We start from the raw sequence: 18,794 nt of genomic DNA, 5'->3' as shown, positions 1-18,794 counted from the left end.
GTGACTCCTCTCCCAGTGCATACTCCAAATCTACGTGGGCAACTCCCATCGCTGGGGGCAGGTTCTCATGCCCATCACAGTGTCCGTAGTCAGGTGACTAGGATGAGGGGGAAGAGAGAGGGGGATGGTAGAAATGAGGGAGAAGAGTGGGGTAGCTAGGGGGGGGTTGGAAGGGAAGAGAGATAACAAAATGCTGTAAGCCACAGCGTGAGAGGAACCAGGGTCAGAGGAAGTGACAGGTTCCGGAAAGCGCAGCATAGTAACAGCTTTCAAGTCACTCAATGCGTCAGTTTGGAAATCTGGTTCATATTTGACTTGAGTGGGTGCAAATCATTCCAATCTACTTACTTATCTATTCATTCTAGTCATTCAGTCATAAGCCGTAGAAAAAAAGTTTCCTCTAAGATTCCTCTAAGATGAGGTTATTTTAGGTATCCACTTACAATGGCATGCTAGTGAAAGGCAGCCCTGGATTTCTCTGAGAAGGATTCTGAATTGCTCCTTCAAGCCATTTTTTGATTAAACAGATAGCAACCAATACAGAAATAACTGGCCAAAAGAGCAATTTTCTTTCAATGTTAAACAATATATACAGTGTGCATATATATACATAAATATATTTATGCATGCTTCTTTTGAGGAAACAATGTGTAAGCAGACACAAGTTCAAGTGTGGACACAACATTTATAATAGTGTGTGTGTAAGGGACATGGTCAGACAGGGTTGAATTGTTTCCTCAGAAGACCAGTCATGTAGATCAGCAAAACGTCTGCCGCCTTGAAATGATTCAGAGGTTTGGGGGTGTTCAGCAATCAGGTTTGTTTATTCACATAATTTCTGTTTTTGATATTTTCTTCAATCTCTCTCTTTCCTCCCCTGTGGTTGTGTATGTGAGTCTGTGCTTACGTATGAGTTTCCTGAGTGTGTTTGTGTATGTGTGTGTGTGTGTGCCTGTGCGTATGTTTCATGTGTATGTGTGTGTGTGTGTGTGCGTGTGTGTGTGTGTGTGTGTGTGTGTGTCTAAATCAGGGACACACAAATGCTAACTGCAAGAAAATTGTCAGTTTAGACTGCACCATAAGCCCCTTGCAGCAAGCAGGTTCTGTTTGGTGTGTGTGTGTGTGTGTGTGTGTGTGTGTGTGTGTGTGTGTGTGTGTGTGTGTGTGTGTGTGTGTGTGTGTGTGTTTACCTGTAACATTGAATCCATATTCTTTTTCTGTTTGGCCATGGACTGTGTGGAAGGCACCAAGGTCCATGGGCCCATCCCATGCCTTTGAGTGGGGGCGTTCGATAAACCCGATATATCCGCAAGGAGTAGAAATTCGAACCGAGTGAAAAGTGAATACATACGAGGCAGTGGTGGGGAGAGAGAGAGAGAGAGAGAGGGGGGGAGAGAGGGAGAGAGAGAGATAGAGGGGGAGAGAGAGGGAGAAAGAGAGAGAGGGGGAGAGAGAGAGAGAGATGCTCTGCGAAAGAGGACGCAGGGGAGTGGACTTGGCAGGAGGACTGTGCGTACGGGAAGAGCTGTAGAGGACAAGGTCAGTCAAGGTTCCCTGTCACGGATGACGGGTTACAGGGGTGTAATAGAGTCCTCATGTGTGTGTGTGTGTGTGTCTGTATTTATAGTGGGTAAGAGTCTTGATTCATCATGGTATTGGCGTCTATGCCCGCTTGCAGAACTGGGTGGTATGTCTGAGTGCATATTTTGCAAGTCGTTTCATTGGTAGAACAAAAGGTTACACTTACTTTTACCGTCCCCTAGTTACTGTGACCCGGTTAATGTATGCTAAAATATAATATATTATTGGGTGATTACCACTGGTAAATATTAAGTAATTACCGAGAAACTAAAGCTGAAATACTAAGAAAAACCTCCACTATTACCCAGCAACTCAACAAAGTAACATGTAATTGTTACCATTTTTGGTTCTGATATTAATGCATACTTCCTAGGAATCAATTCATAGAAACATCTCCTCTAGTACCCACCATTTCAAGTCGCTATTTAATTTATACAGGGATTTTGTTGGTAACAGCCCAAGTTTATCTATAAATGACTTAACAATAAATCTGTTTATGAAGGGTTATTTATTTCAACTTATAAACTATGGAATTGTTTATCTTATTTCTAAAGGACATCCATTACTTACCTTGTTCCAAACCCCCATAGGAAAAAAAAGTCCTCTAGGCGCTAGGGATCCTTCTTAAATACTGTGTACTTTCTTGCAAATCATTAACTCCTGCATTTTTTTCATTCACTTTAGATCATAACTAAACATAACATTCCTCAGTAAACGTGACAATTCACTCAGTAAGTAAGCTGAAACTGAAATTGAAAAGGAAGCAGTGTTTATTTCTGGGGTATAACTAGGCTCTTACCATATGCCTTGAAACTATTCATTTCCTTTTCCATGCATTGAATACAACCTTCGACCACATGTGTTCTGCAACGAATCGAAGTTATACTGCTCTGATCTGAACAAGGAAGCCTTTTAAAGTACAGTTGGTCTGTCTAACTATACCTTTAAAAAAGCTGTGTTATGCGTTAAAGTGCATAGGTCACAGAACTTCTAATGGCCCATAAGCCTTGATAAGCCCTGGGTAATGCGCAAGGAAATGGTTTTCAGGACAAAGTTTTGTCTCTGGGAAGGCCTGTGAGTCTATCTTTGCCTGTGGTCTGATGTCTTTGAGTCAAGGTAATGAATATTGTCCTCTGTGTGGAGAAACTGGAGAACTGCTAGTTTGACACAGTCTTCCAGGACCATTAGAACAAGCCACAATGGTTCACTTTCTGGCACTTTGGAACCGACCATGAAAGGTAGCAGATGCAACAAAGACCAGTTCTCCTGAGTTGGATGGGACAGCATTTGGGCGGTCAGTTCTGTCCGTCCACTTGTAAGGGACCTCTGTGATCAGCTTGTTCAGTTCAAAAAGAGTAACATAACCCTTTCTTATCATAACATTAAGGCATTAAGCCTTAAGGCATGTCTGGTGTGTCTGTGATAACATGGCAATACCTTCATTTATTTGTCAATGCACACTTCCTTTTCCCACGTAGCAGTGTTTAAGAGTTGAACTTCCCAAAACATTTGTAACATGCTTAACATGTTTTGTTCTTGTTGCATAACCTCACCTTCTCAGTTCTCACCTTTTTTTCATTGAACTCAGAGAGCTGTCCTAAAGTAAATCTGCAGACATGAGTTCAAGAAAGAATGTCTATGAAGCCAACAATTGAAGGGGCTCTCAAGTTGTCACCTCCTCAACTGATACTGTACCATTGATGTTTGTTCCAAATAAATGGATGAAAGGCCCTTCCTCTTGTAGTTGAATAGAGTTGAAAAGCAGTCCAAAATAATGTATGAGCTTGTATGTATTACTGCCACCCACTCCAATTGAAATGCAGAGCTTGCTTTAGGTAGGACAAGTGACGTGATGGACCGACAACTTGATCCGTGATTTACAATATAAAAACTTATTTGAATTTTGGCTACAATAAAACTCTAAAAATATTTTAAGAACATATATATATATTACAGTGGTTCAGTTCAACTGAAGACATGCAGACTCTTACAATATGCCTCGTAATAATATTTTCCCTTATCCAAATAATGAAGGATATTTTCCACAACATTACAAGGTAAAACTGGACAATTCACTCATTAAATGTTGCAGAACATATATGGTTAAGTTTGTGTTTAGTGCATTGAAAAATAACAACCAGTTACTAGGGACATGGTCAGAGCCTGGCAATATAATGGAAGTATTGATGTAATGTTTCAACTTAAATAAAAACATTTGTATAGTTAGGAAAATGTAATAAAACCTTTAGAAATGGATGGAGCCATGACCAATTACTATGGAGGTACTTTAATAGAAAGTACTCTCTTCATTGATATTACTTAATTAAACTTGGGCTGTAGCTAACATAAACCTGGGATAACTACAATTGTCACTTGAATTGATTGCCTACATTCCTTGGAAGTATGCAATTATACATGATTTATTAGTAACCTAAAACGTTCACAATACACAAACTTAATTTAGTTGATGTGTAGCAGTGGAGCATTTTGTTAGTATTTCAGCAGTAGTTTCTCTGTATTTACCTCTTATTTGGCAGTGGTATATTATAAATAACCATATATTTCCCAGGTTTATACTTAGTAATCAGGGGATTGTAAAAGGAGTGGCTACTGAAAGACGCGCGTCTGTGTCTGTGTGCAAAGCCAAGTTCCCAAGCCCATGTGACCGTTGCTACGTGTTTGATCCTAGGCTGTTACCCACCTCAACTGCACATCCTGTCTACTCTGCATCTCTAGATGTCTGCAAGCGTTTTAACTATCGTAACCTGAGTTCCACAGGCACACACACACACACACACACACACACACACACACATAGATATACATATAGATACTACGCATTTATTTTCAGATTCCTTATTTATATCGACCAGTATTAGGCATTGTTCACAGGCTAGCCTGCTTCAGTCAGAATGCTGCTTATGTTATCACAGGAGTCTTGTGGTTTAAGTGAATGAAGTAGTGAATCGTACACAAAAATCCCTGACAGACTACCGGCATGTCACCATATTGCCTCACAACAAGTCCCTGGGGAGTCGATGAAAATAGCTACCTCGCGTCTGCCACCTCCCTTATTTATGCACCGAAAAATCACTCTCCCCTCTTCTTCTCCTTTTGCTTGTGAAATATCCAGTGTCTGGTGTGTATGTGTATGAGAAATAGAACACAATCTGGCTTTATTGCCAGTGTAACCCAGGCCCTAGCAATCAGTACCTAGTGTGGATGTCGACGGTCGCAAGTGTACAGCAAGAGAGACGATGAACAAGGTTCAGGCCAACCACTTTCCCTGCTCAATTACTGCTGCTGGTAGAGCTGGCTAACTAGCTTCTCAGTGGTGTCCGTGCCTAGCCTGCCAGAATCTCGTACTTCATTTCATTTGCACAGGGAGTCTGGAGCAACTCAATTGACAAACGTCAACTCACTTGAATGCAGGTGTCTGTTGGAGTTTACAACTATTGGATCTGCCCAGTGCCACTCTGGATCTGCCATTACCAATCGCTAACGTTTGGCCGGGAATCACGTTGCGCGCAGGCTGTTAACAAAACCAAACACAGTCAGGCCTGCCTTAACCTGCCATTGGGCCCTGGGGCTGAGGTTTCGTAGGCCCCAGAGAGGGGATCTTACAATGAAGATGTGTAACTTATTTCCGACATTTTGCCGTTGCCGTTGTTAAAAAAAAAAACTTTTTTTTTTTTTTACTGCAGCTCATGATAGGCCCCCCGATCGGCGTAGGCCCTGGGGCTTCAGCCCAGGCAAGCCCGTGCATTAAGGCGGCCTTGAACACAGTGTGCGTGAAGATGTCCGTCCACGAGAGCTGACTTTAACGTCATTGTTCTCAGCCACTACCTCTGTTTGCTGATTTGACGCAGAAAATTTGAACGTAGAAAACCCACTAAAATACCGCAGACCCAGACGTAGTACCAAAGGGAAATTCTAATTGAGAAGAAGTAGGCGGGGGGAGCCAGGCTAGTCCGTGCCCTGATCTCCACTTAATTCACTTTGACTTCGTTTGGACACGAGGCCTAGATTGTAGTGGTGGATTTTGGACGCGTCAGCGTTCAGCGCTGTGGACGGTGGTTGTAATGAAAGTGTTTCGAAGGGGTGGTTTTCTCAGAAATTATAGACAACACAAAAAGTCTCAGCCTCAGCTCAAATGGAGTCTAAGGTTAGGGTTACTGTAGAGTAGGGTATAATAGTAATGCTCTGAAGGGTTATACCTTCATTTGTGGCCAATGAGGCTTTCTTTGTATATTGGTGTGGATTAGATGACTCACGTCCATGTAGTTAATGTAGTGGAGCTGGGACGGGGCTGCTGGCCGCCCTTGTTTTCAGTCCAAAAGCCTCTTGACTCTTTTCCTATCAGATGGCGCAGGCGCTACACATGGGCCACAACCCGGCGGGAATTTTGCATGTCAATTGTAACACATAGATGTAAATTATGCGTATTTTAGTAAATGAAACCAATCCTGGTCGAATAAAACTCTGGATTGCTTCATGAATCACATGAAGAATACAGAAGAAAAAGAGAAGAAAAAATACTTTCTTTCCTCCAATTCTCGGAATTTTAAAATTCCGAGAATTGAATCAACGAGAGTCTTTAGACCACATGGGATCTGTTTACTCCATATCATTGCTTCCGCATGGTCCTCATGCTGTGGGTTGTAAACCAACAACTTCTTTTACTTCATTGCTGGCTCCAGGCCTTTCAGAAACCGAGAGCCTACATTCTTAATAGACATTGTTGGTCTTTGACCCATTTTTCTTTTGACAGCAATACCTTTGTGAACCAGGTGATAGAGGCAGACAGATAATAATAATAATAATAATAATAATACATAGGTTTTATATAGCGCTTTTCTCGGTACCCAAAGACGCTTTACAAAAACCCAAAACAAAAAAGCTACAAATGGACAGTACAGTACATACATGCATACTTACAAGTACTCCAAAACAACAATACAGAGAAAGATAGGACAATGAGAACGAGAGAGGGTGAAAAAAGATTCAGGTGGTTATGAAGCAGGCAGGCATACAAGCAATATAGCAGGGAATAAGCATCACATTTTAAGAATTGTTATGTTTACGATTGGGTGCCCCTACTGTTTCCATGTGCAATTCACTTTTACACCAATGTTGTAAAACTGTCATGGACAGCTAATCACATGCATCTCTTGATAAGCTCAAGGATTTGCGACTGCCCATTTCTTCCTAAGCCCCTTCATCTACCCCATGATGTCCGTACTGGTGTTCTTTTTGAGATATTTTTTGCCAGTGTACACATATCGAAAATCTTTTTCATCTTTTTAATAGATGTATTCACACCGGAGCTCAACTGGCAACACGCCTTTTATTATTGTAGAGCAAGTGGGATATACTTCTAAGCAGCGTATCCTTTTGAAGGGCATATCAATTAGGCTATCGTTTTAATAATAATAATAATAATACATTTAATTTAGAGGCGCCTTTCAAGACACCCAAGGTCACCTTACACACCTTACATATAGTCATCATACATTTTTTAAAAAGCAAGACATTGTGGAAAAAATAAATAAATAAATAAATAAATAAACATAAGCAATAAGAAATAAAAAAAAAAAAAAATAAAAAAAGGGTTGGCCAGGGTTCTTAATTTGCCGATGGCTAATCAGAGTAGACGGCTTCTCTTGGAAGCCAAGTGTCTTCGAAAGGTATGCAACCCTACACAGACTTTCACCTGAGATCAAGCATTTAGTTCCTCCTTCCTTTCTTTTGATGTTAGGATGTTCCTGGCGGCCGGCGGGGGGTCATTATTGTAAATTTGTCGCACACGGACAACAATTTTCAACCGAAATGTTAAAGATAAAGATACTTAATATCAACATATTATATAATGTATTTATAAGATGCTGGACCAGTACTCATCTACTCAAATACACTTTCACAGCCCAAGTCCATACTGAGAATAATGAGCTGCCCCAATATTTTATATCTTGCTGATTTCACATTTCATGAACAAAGCTCTTTTATTTCAGTATAAATGCTTTACGTGTGAATTAACCATATCAATAACTTTGTTATAATAAGTTATCACTACTTCTCTCCAGGTTTTAGTTTCACACTGATGAAGGGGATTGCCAAAATGTATATCACGAAAGCAAAATATACAGCTAAACAAACTCCAGTTTCTCTCTCTTTATGCTTTCGTATCCATATATCTCTGTCCCTTCCTCACTTTCTTTCTCTCTCGCTTGTTCGATAGATTACAATCCTCTGGGTCAGCAGCTTTTGTAGAGAAGCCTTTTTTATTTTAAATGTAGCGATGAAACCCCTTGCTCATGAAGTAGCAAAGACAGGAAATCAATGGAGACCGCAACCAGCTGGAAAGCAGAACCCAACCACGGAATAGACCTCATCCCTTCTTTTCTTCAATGCTTATCTTGCTTTAACATATTGTTCTCTACGAGAGAGAGAGCGAGAGAGAGCGAGGGAGAGAGGGAGAGAGAGTGAGGAGGAATCAGCCATCATACCATCATCTCTATGATGGCACGCACTTTGGCTTGTAGCTCTAACTGCACACATGCACGAACACAGTTTGAATGAGATAAGAGGCTTTTTTGCTGTGTTATATGAAAATATGAAAGGTAAATTACACTTTTTAGACAATTTGGAAATCATCTCGTGACCCCCCAAAAACATCTTTCAGCCCCCGATTTGAGGGTGACAGAATAGGATGAACACACTATTTACATGCTATTATAAGGAATGCAAGAAGCACGTTAGTGGGCATGAGCAAAAAATAAAGGATTAACGTTCCCTCCTCTGTGTGTGCTTGTTTTCCACAGTCAACGAGTATGTTTTCATGGTCCAGGCACGGGGAATACAGATCAGGGAAAACGTAAAGAACATCGGAGCCCAGGTTCTGGAGCAGGTCGTGAGAGGAGCGCACAGCAACAACGGCACTGGTGAGGACACACTAACACACACACACACACACACACACACACACACACACACACACACACACACACACACACACACACACACACACACACACACACAAAAACTAACATACACACAGGCACACACGCTTCAAGTCAATTGACTATTTATAGCCCTTAATCTAAGTTTAAATATCAAAGTGTCAAAGGCCAATGACACCCCCGCAAACCTAAAGCCCTCACAAGTAGGAGTCTAAAGGGGTCGAGGGGTGTTTAGGAGTGCAGTGGGTGATACATGAGCAGAATAGTATTGCAGCAAACTCTTCGAAGCCTTCTAAAGTATGCACCACGCACATCCAGTCACAATGAGCACAAAACAGCCAGCCGAAAGAGAGAGCTGTAGGATGGGTTGAGTTACAAAGTTTTCAGGCACACATGAATCTCTATTTAATGCATGTGGAGATGGCATGGCTGATTTGTTGAGCCTTGCTCTGGGAACAGATGGCCGGTATGTAAGCTAAACTACATTGCAGTTGCGCTGCCGTAAAACACGGTGCTTTTAAATATTGATGTGAGCGTGTGTGTGTGTGTCTGTGTGTGGGATCCTCAGACTATGCCTATGACTTCAACTCGAGCGAGAGTGAGGCCCCGCCCACCACATATCTGCCAGAAGACTTCAACTACCTGCCGTCCCAGGTGTGCCCGGAGAGGCTGCCCACCATGAGTAAGACTACACTCTTCTAACTTCACGAATCAGGGGTTCAATCGAGGTGAACAGGGCGGTTTGTTTATTTTTGCTTCATGTCAGGAAAACGAGGCGTAACTCCGCCCCCTTCAGTGTTTGCTTTCTGTTCCTGGCTCTGTGCCGTCTCCCCACCAGAAGATCTACTGACACATAGTAGGACTGCTGGAGCCCATTATTACTTCCGAAATGACTTTACCGACTTCAGCAGATTCTTTCCTCCAAATCAACCATGGAGTGGGGCTGACAACAAACAAAGTACACTCTCCAGAAATTGCCGTAATGACCAAAAATAAGAGAGCACAGAAAAAAAATTGCCTCACACACAGTGCAGATGTACTTTGGGAGTAGAAAAGTCGGCCATGCTGCAATGGTTTTAGCTGAATCTTTGAAGGGTATTTCACAGATTCAACAGAATCCATCTTGTCCTTCTGATCTCATATTATCAATTATCTTTTTTTAATGGCTTTTAATGCAAGCAAAGGATTTAAAGACCCATTCAAAAACAGTGAACCCTTGTTATTCCCACTAGTCCTCCTCTGTACTGCTCACTTTGCCCAGGCCTTTCCTTATCGTTTGCTTTTCCTTATCACTATTTGTTTATTACCTTCTCCCATGTCTCTGTTCAAATATCTATTCTAAACCATTAAAAACATGTTTTATCTTTTCCCAACTTTTTCACCCCTTCCTACCTTCCCCTCTCTATGTCTCTCCCACTCTCTCTTAATCTCTCTCTCTCTCTCTCTCTCTCTCTCTCTCTCTCTCTCTCTCTCTCTCTCTCTCTCTCTCTCTCTCTCTCTCTCTCTCTCTCTCTCTCTCTCCCCCCCCCTCTCAGAGGGCAGGTTGGAGGTGAACATGACTGAGATACTTCTGGATGAGGTGGAACACTCCTTGTTGAGAGCAGATCCTAGTCTAGCCCCAGGCGGCTACTGGACGCCCACAGACTGTCAACCTCGCTGGAAGGTACTAAAAGTGTCTGTGTTATGTGTGTGTGTGTGTGTGTGTGTGTGTGTGTGTGTGTGTGTGTGTGTGTGTGTGTGTGTGTGTGTGTGTGTGTGTGTGTGTGTGTGTGTGTGTGTGTGTGTGTGTGTGTGTGTCCACCATTTCCTCTAGACAGGAAACGAAAAGACAGAAAGGGACATAATGAGATGCACCCAACGCAAAAGCACCACCAGGCATGTTGTGCCTCACCACTGTGCTGTTAGTCAGCACAGTGTTAATAGTATTCATAGTAGCCAGGAGCCGGGGGCTAGGTAGGCCTACGAGGGCCATTAGGCTCTACACTGGAAGCAGGACGTCAGCACACATCCAGCCAGGAAGTCAACACCCGTTTAGTCCTTGTTGTGGTTGGACAGTAGCAGCGGTGTGTGTGTGTGTGTGTGTGTTTGTGTGTTTGTGTGTGTGTGTGTGTGTGTGTGTGTGTTTGTGTGCGCGTGTGTGTACGTGTGTGTGTGTGTGTGTGTGTGTGTGTGTGTGTGTGTGTGTGTGTGTGTATGTGTATGTGTGTGTGTGGGGGGGGGGGGTTGTATGTGTGTCTGTGTGTGCGTGTGTTGTTTGTGTGGTATGTGTGGGTTTGGGAGTAAGAGTATGAGTACAAAGAGAATGTGGCACAGAGGGGTCTGAAAGAAAATGGGGAAGAGCGGGGCGAAGAGACCAAAAGAGAGAGAGGGGGCGAAAGACAGAAATAGCGAGAGAGGGTGGGTCAAACAAAGCAGTTATCTATAATTGAATGACACATGCAAAGTTGTTGGCAGGTGATCAAAGAAACCAGCCGAAGGCACTATCTTTGTGTTTATGTTCATTGCCTAAACAGCATTGCCTGCCAGTCCACAGTCCACTGCACGAACCGTTTCCAACCTCGCTCTCGTCTGGCCCTCATTCCCAATCCTTTATGATGTTTATCAGCGTAGCCCTGCCTGCTATCTCTCTCTCTCGCACTTGTTTACTCAGTTGGACAGAATGGGATCTGACAATGCACCTTTATCTCCCATGGTTTGAATTCCAAATGTCCCTTTGTGTATGTCCATTTCTCCCTCTCCCTTTCTTTTTTTCCCACTTTGTGTTTAGCTTGAATACATACTTAAATACAAACCAAAATAACTAATAATAATAATTCTGTTTTCCAAGGTGACATTAAACCACTCTAATTGGTCAATACTTGGTACCTCCGATTATGAAAGGGAGATAGAGCCATTAGTGTGTTTCTGTGTGTGCTTGCCTCTGTGAGCGTGCTGGTGTGTGGTGTGCCATACAGTGGCAGCATAGCCTTTTAACACATGGCACTAATCCGATTGCTCTCTACCGCCTGGGATCCACCAATTAAACGATGTGCTGCGGTGTGTTCTCCTGCTAGGTGGCCATCCTCATCCCCTTCCGGAACCGACACGAACACTTGCCCATCCTCCTCAGGCACCTGGTGCCGGTGCTGCAGAGACAGAGGCTTCAGTTCGCCTTCTATGTCATAGAGCAGGTACGTTCACACACACAGAAACAGATACACACACACACAGACAGACACATCCACACACACACACACACACGCACGCACGCACACACACACACGCACACGCACACGCACACACACACAAGCTTTAATCCCAAGCAAACACACCACACTAAGCACATCACGTCATCTCGCAAGTACACTAGGAGGGAACAATAGATGGTGCATGTGCACAGATCAGAGGTTAAAGGTGTAGCTGTACAACCCTGTAATGTTGAAGCTTCTATATTTTCTGTCGACAAATTGGCATTTCTTTTCCAATGTTTCACCAAATTCATACACAACCAGTATCCAAATCCTCAACCACTGCTGTTTTCCCTCCCTTTTTTCTTGTCCTGCCCCCAGACGGGAACGGAGCCGTTCAACCGAGCCATGTTGTTCAACGTGGGCTTCAAAGAGGCCATGAAGGACCTGGACTGGAACTGTCTGGTGTTCCACGACGTGGACCACCTCATGGAGAACGACAGGAACTACTATGGCTGCAACGACATGCCACGCCACTTTGCCGTCAAACTCAACAAATACTCCTACATGTGGGTCCAACGGCCGAGACCGTAGTGGAGAACTGTTAGGCGGGTCAGCACATGATGAGACTCAGAATAAGGATGGGCAACAGATGGCAGTTTAATACTTTGTTGCACAGAAAACATATCTTTAGCTTAAGAGATAAGAAAAAAAGCCTTCTGCATTTAGATTCCGCTGGTTTTGGAATGACAAAGAAAGCTGTTATCTGATTGGATGTTTAACCAGGGATCAGTGTCGACTGGGTCAAGACTTAAATTGTTTTAACTTTCAGCTCAGCGACAAGGTTGAAAATCCAAAAGGGGCTTCAACGCTCAACTTGGTGTCGCTGACGATGAATTCTCATCTTGTGTTGACCAGTTTATAATCTCACACCCAGAGAATATAGAGTTAATTAAATGCTCATTATGGTTTCTGATGTGTTTTCCTCCAGGCTTCCCTATAATGAGTTCTTCGGGGGCGTCAGCGGCCTCACTGTGGAGCAGTACAAGAAGATCAATGGATTTCCCAATGCATTCTGGGGCTGGGGAGGAGAGGATGATGACCTCTGGAACAGGTGAGGGCAAATAAACACACACACACACACACACACAAACACGTTGCACACACTCATTCATGCACACACTCACTCACACATTTATGCTAGCACACACACACATGCAAACACACGCACGCAAACACACAAACACAAAACACACATGGCCTCTGTGATACAGCTGTCATTGTCCTTTGCTGGGTTTGCTCAGAACGATGAGTCATCTCTTCTGTGTTTGCCTTACACTACCATGTCCTACAGTACAGTCGCCCCCAGGTAGCTTTAGAAGCGCTGCCCCTCCTCTCCATTATCTCTGATCTAAGTGAGTGGGTTCCATGCCTCTTTCCAGAGATAAAAGCCTCATTGTGTATTCCCTCGCAAGAATTTGCCCAACGCCTATTGATTCGGTCTGTCTATTGAATTAGTCTCTTTACCACGCATGTACAGTATGTCCCGAACATTGGGCAACAACACCGTTTTTGTCGCAGAGGTTGGCTATTGGGAAGGCCAGCGTTTTGGTCTCTTTTCTAATGGTACTTTGATTTGCAGGGTGCAGCTTGCCAACTACACAGTGAGTCGCCCATCAGGAGAGCTTGGCCGCTACATGTCCATTCCTCATCACCATCATGGGGAAGCTCAGTTTCTGGGCAGGTCAGTGTTTACACACCATACAATACCCATGCATTTCAAGAACAACGCACACACACAAACACCCACACACCCACACACATACACACACAAACACAGACGTGAACGCACGCACACACACAGACACACGTGAACACACACACAAACACACACACACACACACACAGACAAACAGCCACATACACACACAGACGTGAACGCACACACACGTGAAAGCACACACACAGACGTGAACGCACGCACACACACAGACACACGTGAACACACACACAAACACACACACACACACACAGACAAACACACACACACACATACAAACACCCACATACACACACAGACGTGAACGCACACACACGTGAAAGCAAACACACAGACGTGAACGCATACACAGACTCGTGTGAACACACACACAAACACACACACACACACAGACGTGAACGCATACACACACGCGTGTGAACACACACACAAACTCACACACACACACACACACATACAAACACCCACACACATACACAGACGTGAACACAAACACACGTGAAAGCACACACACAGACGTGAACGCACACACATAAAAAAACACACACACACACACACACACACACACACACAGACGTGGACGAACACACGCGTGTCAGGATTTGGTTGAATCGTGAGAGTTGATCATTGGAATGTGGCTTAAGCAAATGTGATGTAAGCCAGTCACATGGGAAGGAGAGTAGTGACTTAGAGGGAATTTCATTCCTGATAAAGACTTTTCATGTGACTTATATGGGGGCTGTAATTCAATAGCGTTCTTGTTGCTTGTGATTGTCACTCCTTCTGTACACAAACACGCCATTCTCTTCCAAAGTACTAACTAAAAAAGATTCTGAATTATCGCATCACATAAACTGTATATGGATAATGTCAAGTTCACACCATTGGAAACACATCCTGTTCCTCTTGTTAAATCGTGTTCTCCTAAAGACCACTCCTATCCACTAACGTGATGCTACTAGCATAGCCACTGGCTCATGTCATCGTGTCTCATATCCTTTTTACGTTCTGCCCGGAAGGTACACTCTGTTACGCCACTCCAAGGAACGCCAGGGGCTGGACGGCCTCAGCAACCTCAACTACTCCCCCCAAGTGTCCAGGAGGCACCTCTACACCAACATATCAGTCAGCCTCACCAGGAACCTGGCCCCCATCGCCGACTACTGAGCCACCAGCCGCCAGATCACAGAACCCATGCGATAGCCACCGTCCGCTGGGATTTCAAACCTATGTTCCCAGACGCAGCCCTGCTTAAGAACCTTCTTTTTTTTTTTTCTTAATTCAATATTTTTCTGTTCGTTTTTTGGTTTTCGGCCTTTGTGTGTTTTCGTCCGGGGGGGTTACGCAGTGTCACACGGGGAGAGTAAAGAAGGGTCAATGCGGCACTTTGTGCCACATTCCATCACTCCTCTCATCCGTGGACCTGGTCTCCACCATGCCTTTCGCACCATTTTGGCCTTCAACCTTCCCCCTCATACCCTGATTGGTTAAATTAGCGCTTAATCCGGGAATCAGGAGCTGGCTGCTTCACTAGTCTGGTCCGCACACTAAGACTCAACTGTGTGGATGTGGTTTCTGAGGCTTTCAAATTTAGTTTATCTTAGCATGTATATATATATATATATATATATATATATATATATATATATATGTATATATATATGTATAATCATGTGGCATTTACACCCGTAAGTCATTCACATGCAAACCAACAGTGGATTCTTGCAGCTGGTTCTGCAAAATGTATGCCAAAACTTTTAAGTGAAGTGGGACATATATAAAGACAGAGATATATAAAAGTGATTTAATGAAAGTGAGAGTTTTTACAGTTCCTAAAAGTTCCTTAGTTAGGAAGTTCACTGTATAATAATAGTGTACAGACACATAACCATTTTCAGAAAAGGCCTCAGTGTTTGTCAAAAAATGGCGCATCTGTTGTTTTTTTTGGCTGCTTGGGGAATGGCTTTAATATGTGTGGGTGCAAAAGATTCATTGATTAGCAATAAGCTGCCAGAGCTCACAGCAGAACTTAGAAACTGACTCAATATAAAGATGCTTTAGCGCGGCTGCTGACACACGGAGAACGCGAGTAGTGCGGAGAGCCTGCTCTGTATGCAAACCTCCCCGACGGACACACCTCCGCCTAAACAAACAATCCACCCGGTCAACACCGGGTGGCCCGGTGGGGCCCTGGGCCTCTGTGTGTTTAAGTTATTGAAAGTTATGCAAATAGCCACGTAGAGAGATCCTGTTCGCCGGATCTGTAGATGGACGTCGGCCGCGAAGGTCAGCCTTTGAAGGACGAAAATAAGTTGTTTTTTTAATGCCGTTGTTAACGCCACACGCACACACACACTTGCACACACACACACACACACACACACACACACACACACACACACACACACACAAACACAGAGAGTTGAAGAGAATCAGACGTAGAAGCGTGCACGCTGGCTTCCACTCTCATTTATGTTTACAGTGTGATTTCATTTTCTTGTCCTGATTGGTGGAACACCCCCCCCCCGCCCTCCCCACCCTGGTATCGTATGCTGTATGAGTGTCTCACGTTTTGATCAGAGGCTGCCTTTATGTTTATATGACACTGTATGTACACGTCCCCATTAAGGTCCAAAAGCAAGGCACTGTTGATGTCGTTGGAGACGAGTCTGCCGTAATCGATGACTAGTGAAGACTGTAGGAGGTCATTCAGAGGTAAAGGCAGTGTGCTTTGGCCCTACAACAAGTATGACAATTTAGAGAGCACCACAAAGAGACAAAAGCACCCCGTTGTTCTCCCCAGTGTGTGTTTGAATATGAGTGTGTGCGTACGTTTGTGTGTGTGTTCTGGACAGTGTTGATGGATACTTAAGGTTCTTCCCTTCTCTTGACATTGTCTATTTTATAATTACACAGCTACTTCATTTCACATAAATCGCCTTTTTAGGAATACTGTGGGTTGTAGATGTGTTACCCTGGTAATATATAAAAAAAATGAATTTGAGGCTGGACCTCAAAGTATTTATTTGATCTTGTACGGATTGTGTTCTGTGATTGTTATGATTTTTTTTGAGTTGAGTCGGTAGACGATACAGATGCACTGAAGCGGATTGTGTTTATTTGATTGGGATTTGTGAGGTTCCCGTTTGAGTGATACATGTGCGGTTCCATGTTGTTCAATTCAACATATGAATGAAATGGGATTGACAATGGTCTTGAGATGATTGGAGTTGGAAGTTGTGGTTAAAGGGGTCTCATTTAAATTGGAATGGGATCCCCAATGCTGATGTATTGCGTATTATTCTGCTGAACAGTCAATCGCCGGAGGAAACCATTTAGTTTGAAAGCCACAGGAAGAAAGTTATCAGGAAGTGCCGGTTGTCACCTGCCTCCATTAAGCACCTTCAATATTGTAACCACCGGATGGAAAATAAACCACTAGCCGACATAAAGAATGTGTGTGTGTGTGTGTGTGTGTGTGTGTGTGTGTGTGTGTGTGTGTGTGTGTGTGTGTGTGTGTGTGCGTGTGTGTGTGTGTGCGTGTGTGTGCGTGCGTGCGTGCGTGCGTGCGTGCGTGCGTGCTTGTGTGTTTGTGTGTGTGGTGGTTCTGGATGTATGGTTGCCTGCAGTGGGTGCTCAGTCCTGCCTGGAGCACATCAGTCTCAATTTTTTGCCTCCCAGAGAAGCATGCTGAGGGTGCTTAGTGAGAGACATGAACCACGGCAGCCGGGTGGTTTTCCTATCCACGTGTGTTTGAGTGAGATGGTGGATCCCGTTGACCTACAGTCCTAACCAGACAAATTCCAGCTTTTTTTTTTTTCTGTTTCCGCACTGATTTTCATTTTTCATTTTTGATGTTAGATCGCTGACCTGTCAGAAAAAGAAACCCTAAAAACACACAGGTCCTGATTTAGAAATAACTTTTTTTTTTTGAAGTGGACGTATATTATGCATCATTTCATATTTTTTACCATTCAATGAATATGTGAGGATAATTGAATATGAGAGACGGACTATCGTATGTGTGATGACACCCCCCTGACTGGCCTATTTATATTTTACAGTGTATGGACTATAATTGTTTCCGGTGTTCAAACACTGCAAGTGAAACACAGAGCCTGTGTCAACTGCATCTACAGACAGGGAAAAGCAGTCAACCATTGCCATTGCTGTGATCCAACCTGTCAAATGGCCTTTAGTTTGTGTTTTTGTTGTTTTGTTTTTTGGAGTCATGAAAAAGAGTTTAAAAGGTGCACGGTTGTGTGAAGCGCCACATTCCAGGCTCAGGCAATGCCTGCTCTTACAGAGACGTGCTCAATAGCCACATACTCTCACGCCCTGTCCTGCTCCATCCTGCGCCTGTCTGAATGACGGTTACCCGCGAGTAACCTGACGAGACGGGCAGCCTTAATGCTTTGTTAATTTATTTCAGTGTTTTTAACTCTAGTTTTTTATTTTTTTATAAGCAAAAAATCTATTTAAACTGAAAAAAATGTAATTCATATTGAGACAATGACCATTGTAATTAGTGTTGTGTGTGTAGCGAATTACAAGTTCTAGAGGAATTAAAAATCACCACAGATGCTAGCTTAACGAACAAGGCTTTGGAGTGGTTTGGCCGGCTGTATATCTGGTGCCATTCAAGTGCTAGTGAAGCTTGCATCGCTACATCAACGCTTTTATATCATGGCTTAGCCAGCATAGCCTTTTTAATGAGCGTACTACTTCACAAGTCTGAACATTCTGGAAGCCTTCCTCCTACTCCAACCCTTACTTAAAAAATGCTGTAACCGTGGAGGGCTTATGAGTGGGATGTGAGTTATCGATCGACAGATGAGATAGCCTAGTTCATGCTTATTAAGATAAGGACAGCTGTCCTTTGATAAGGACAGCTGTTGGGTCAAAGGTAAGGCACTGTAGGATGTTAACAATTCTATGTCAGCCAAAATCACCATATGCTTACGAAGCTTAGAATGCAACACTGGCACACTAATTAGCAACACAACCCACTCCAAAATCTACACCAACAAATAGATTTCAATTTTTTGGTTTTTCATTAAAGCTTACAAAAGAAAAATGTAGAAGCTGAAGTTGAAATATATCTTCTCTGATTGTAAGGAGCCACCTTCTCCTTGAATTGAAGCCATTCGAAGCCACTTGTTAAAAAAAAACTTGATGTCAGCCTTATGTGTATCTGTGTATTGACATATTATCTTTTGATTATTGAAATTTGTATGATGGAGATTTTCTTTTATAACATCATTGTTATTGTCAAAGTACACCAATAAAACAAAACTTGAAATTATA

The 18,794-nt window shown here is 43.2% G+C and overlaps 1 protein-coding gene across 1 annotated transcript in view; it reads left to right on the top strand.

Annotated features, from left to right (window-relative positions):
- The window catches only part of b4galt5 (UDP-Gal:betaGlcNAc beta 1,4- galactosyltransferase, polypeptide 5), a 33,760-nt gene extending 14,966 nt beyond the window's left edge, over positions 1-18,794 (top strand). Inside the window, exons 2-9 of the mRNA XM_030350735.1 lie at positions 8,403-8,522; positions 9,109-9,222; positions 10,076-10,203; positions 11,594-11,710; positions 12,089-12,276; positions 12,699-12,821; positions 13,350-13,451; positions 14,507-18,794. Of these exons, the coding sequence (XP_030206595.1) occupies positions 8,403-8,522; positions 9,109-9,222; positions 10,076-10,203; positions 11,594-11,710; positions 12,089-12,276; positions 12,699-12,821; positions 13,350-13,451; positions 14,507-14,654 (1,040 nt within the window). The 3' untranslated portion in view covers positions 14,655-18,794. The remainder of the gene's footprint in view (positions 1-8,402; positions 8,523-9,108; positions 9,223-10,075; positions 10,204-11,593; positions 11,711-12,088; positions 12,277-12,698; positions 12,822-13,349; positions 13,452-14,506) is intronic.

The sequence above is a fragment of the Gadus morhua genome, chromosome 1 (genome assembly GCF_902167405.1).
Source record: "Gadus morhua chromosome 1, gadMor3.0, whole genome shotgun sequence".
NCBI classification, from domain to species: Eukaryota; Metazoa; Chordata; class Actinopteri; order Gadiformes; family Gadidae; genus Gadus; species Gadus morhua.
Note: the sequence above shows the minus strand (reverse complement) of the source record. Positions and strands in the feature narration are given on the sequence as shown.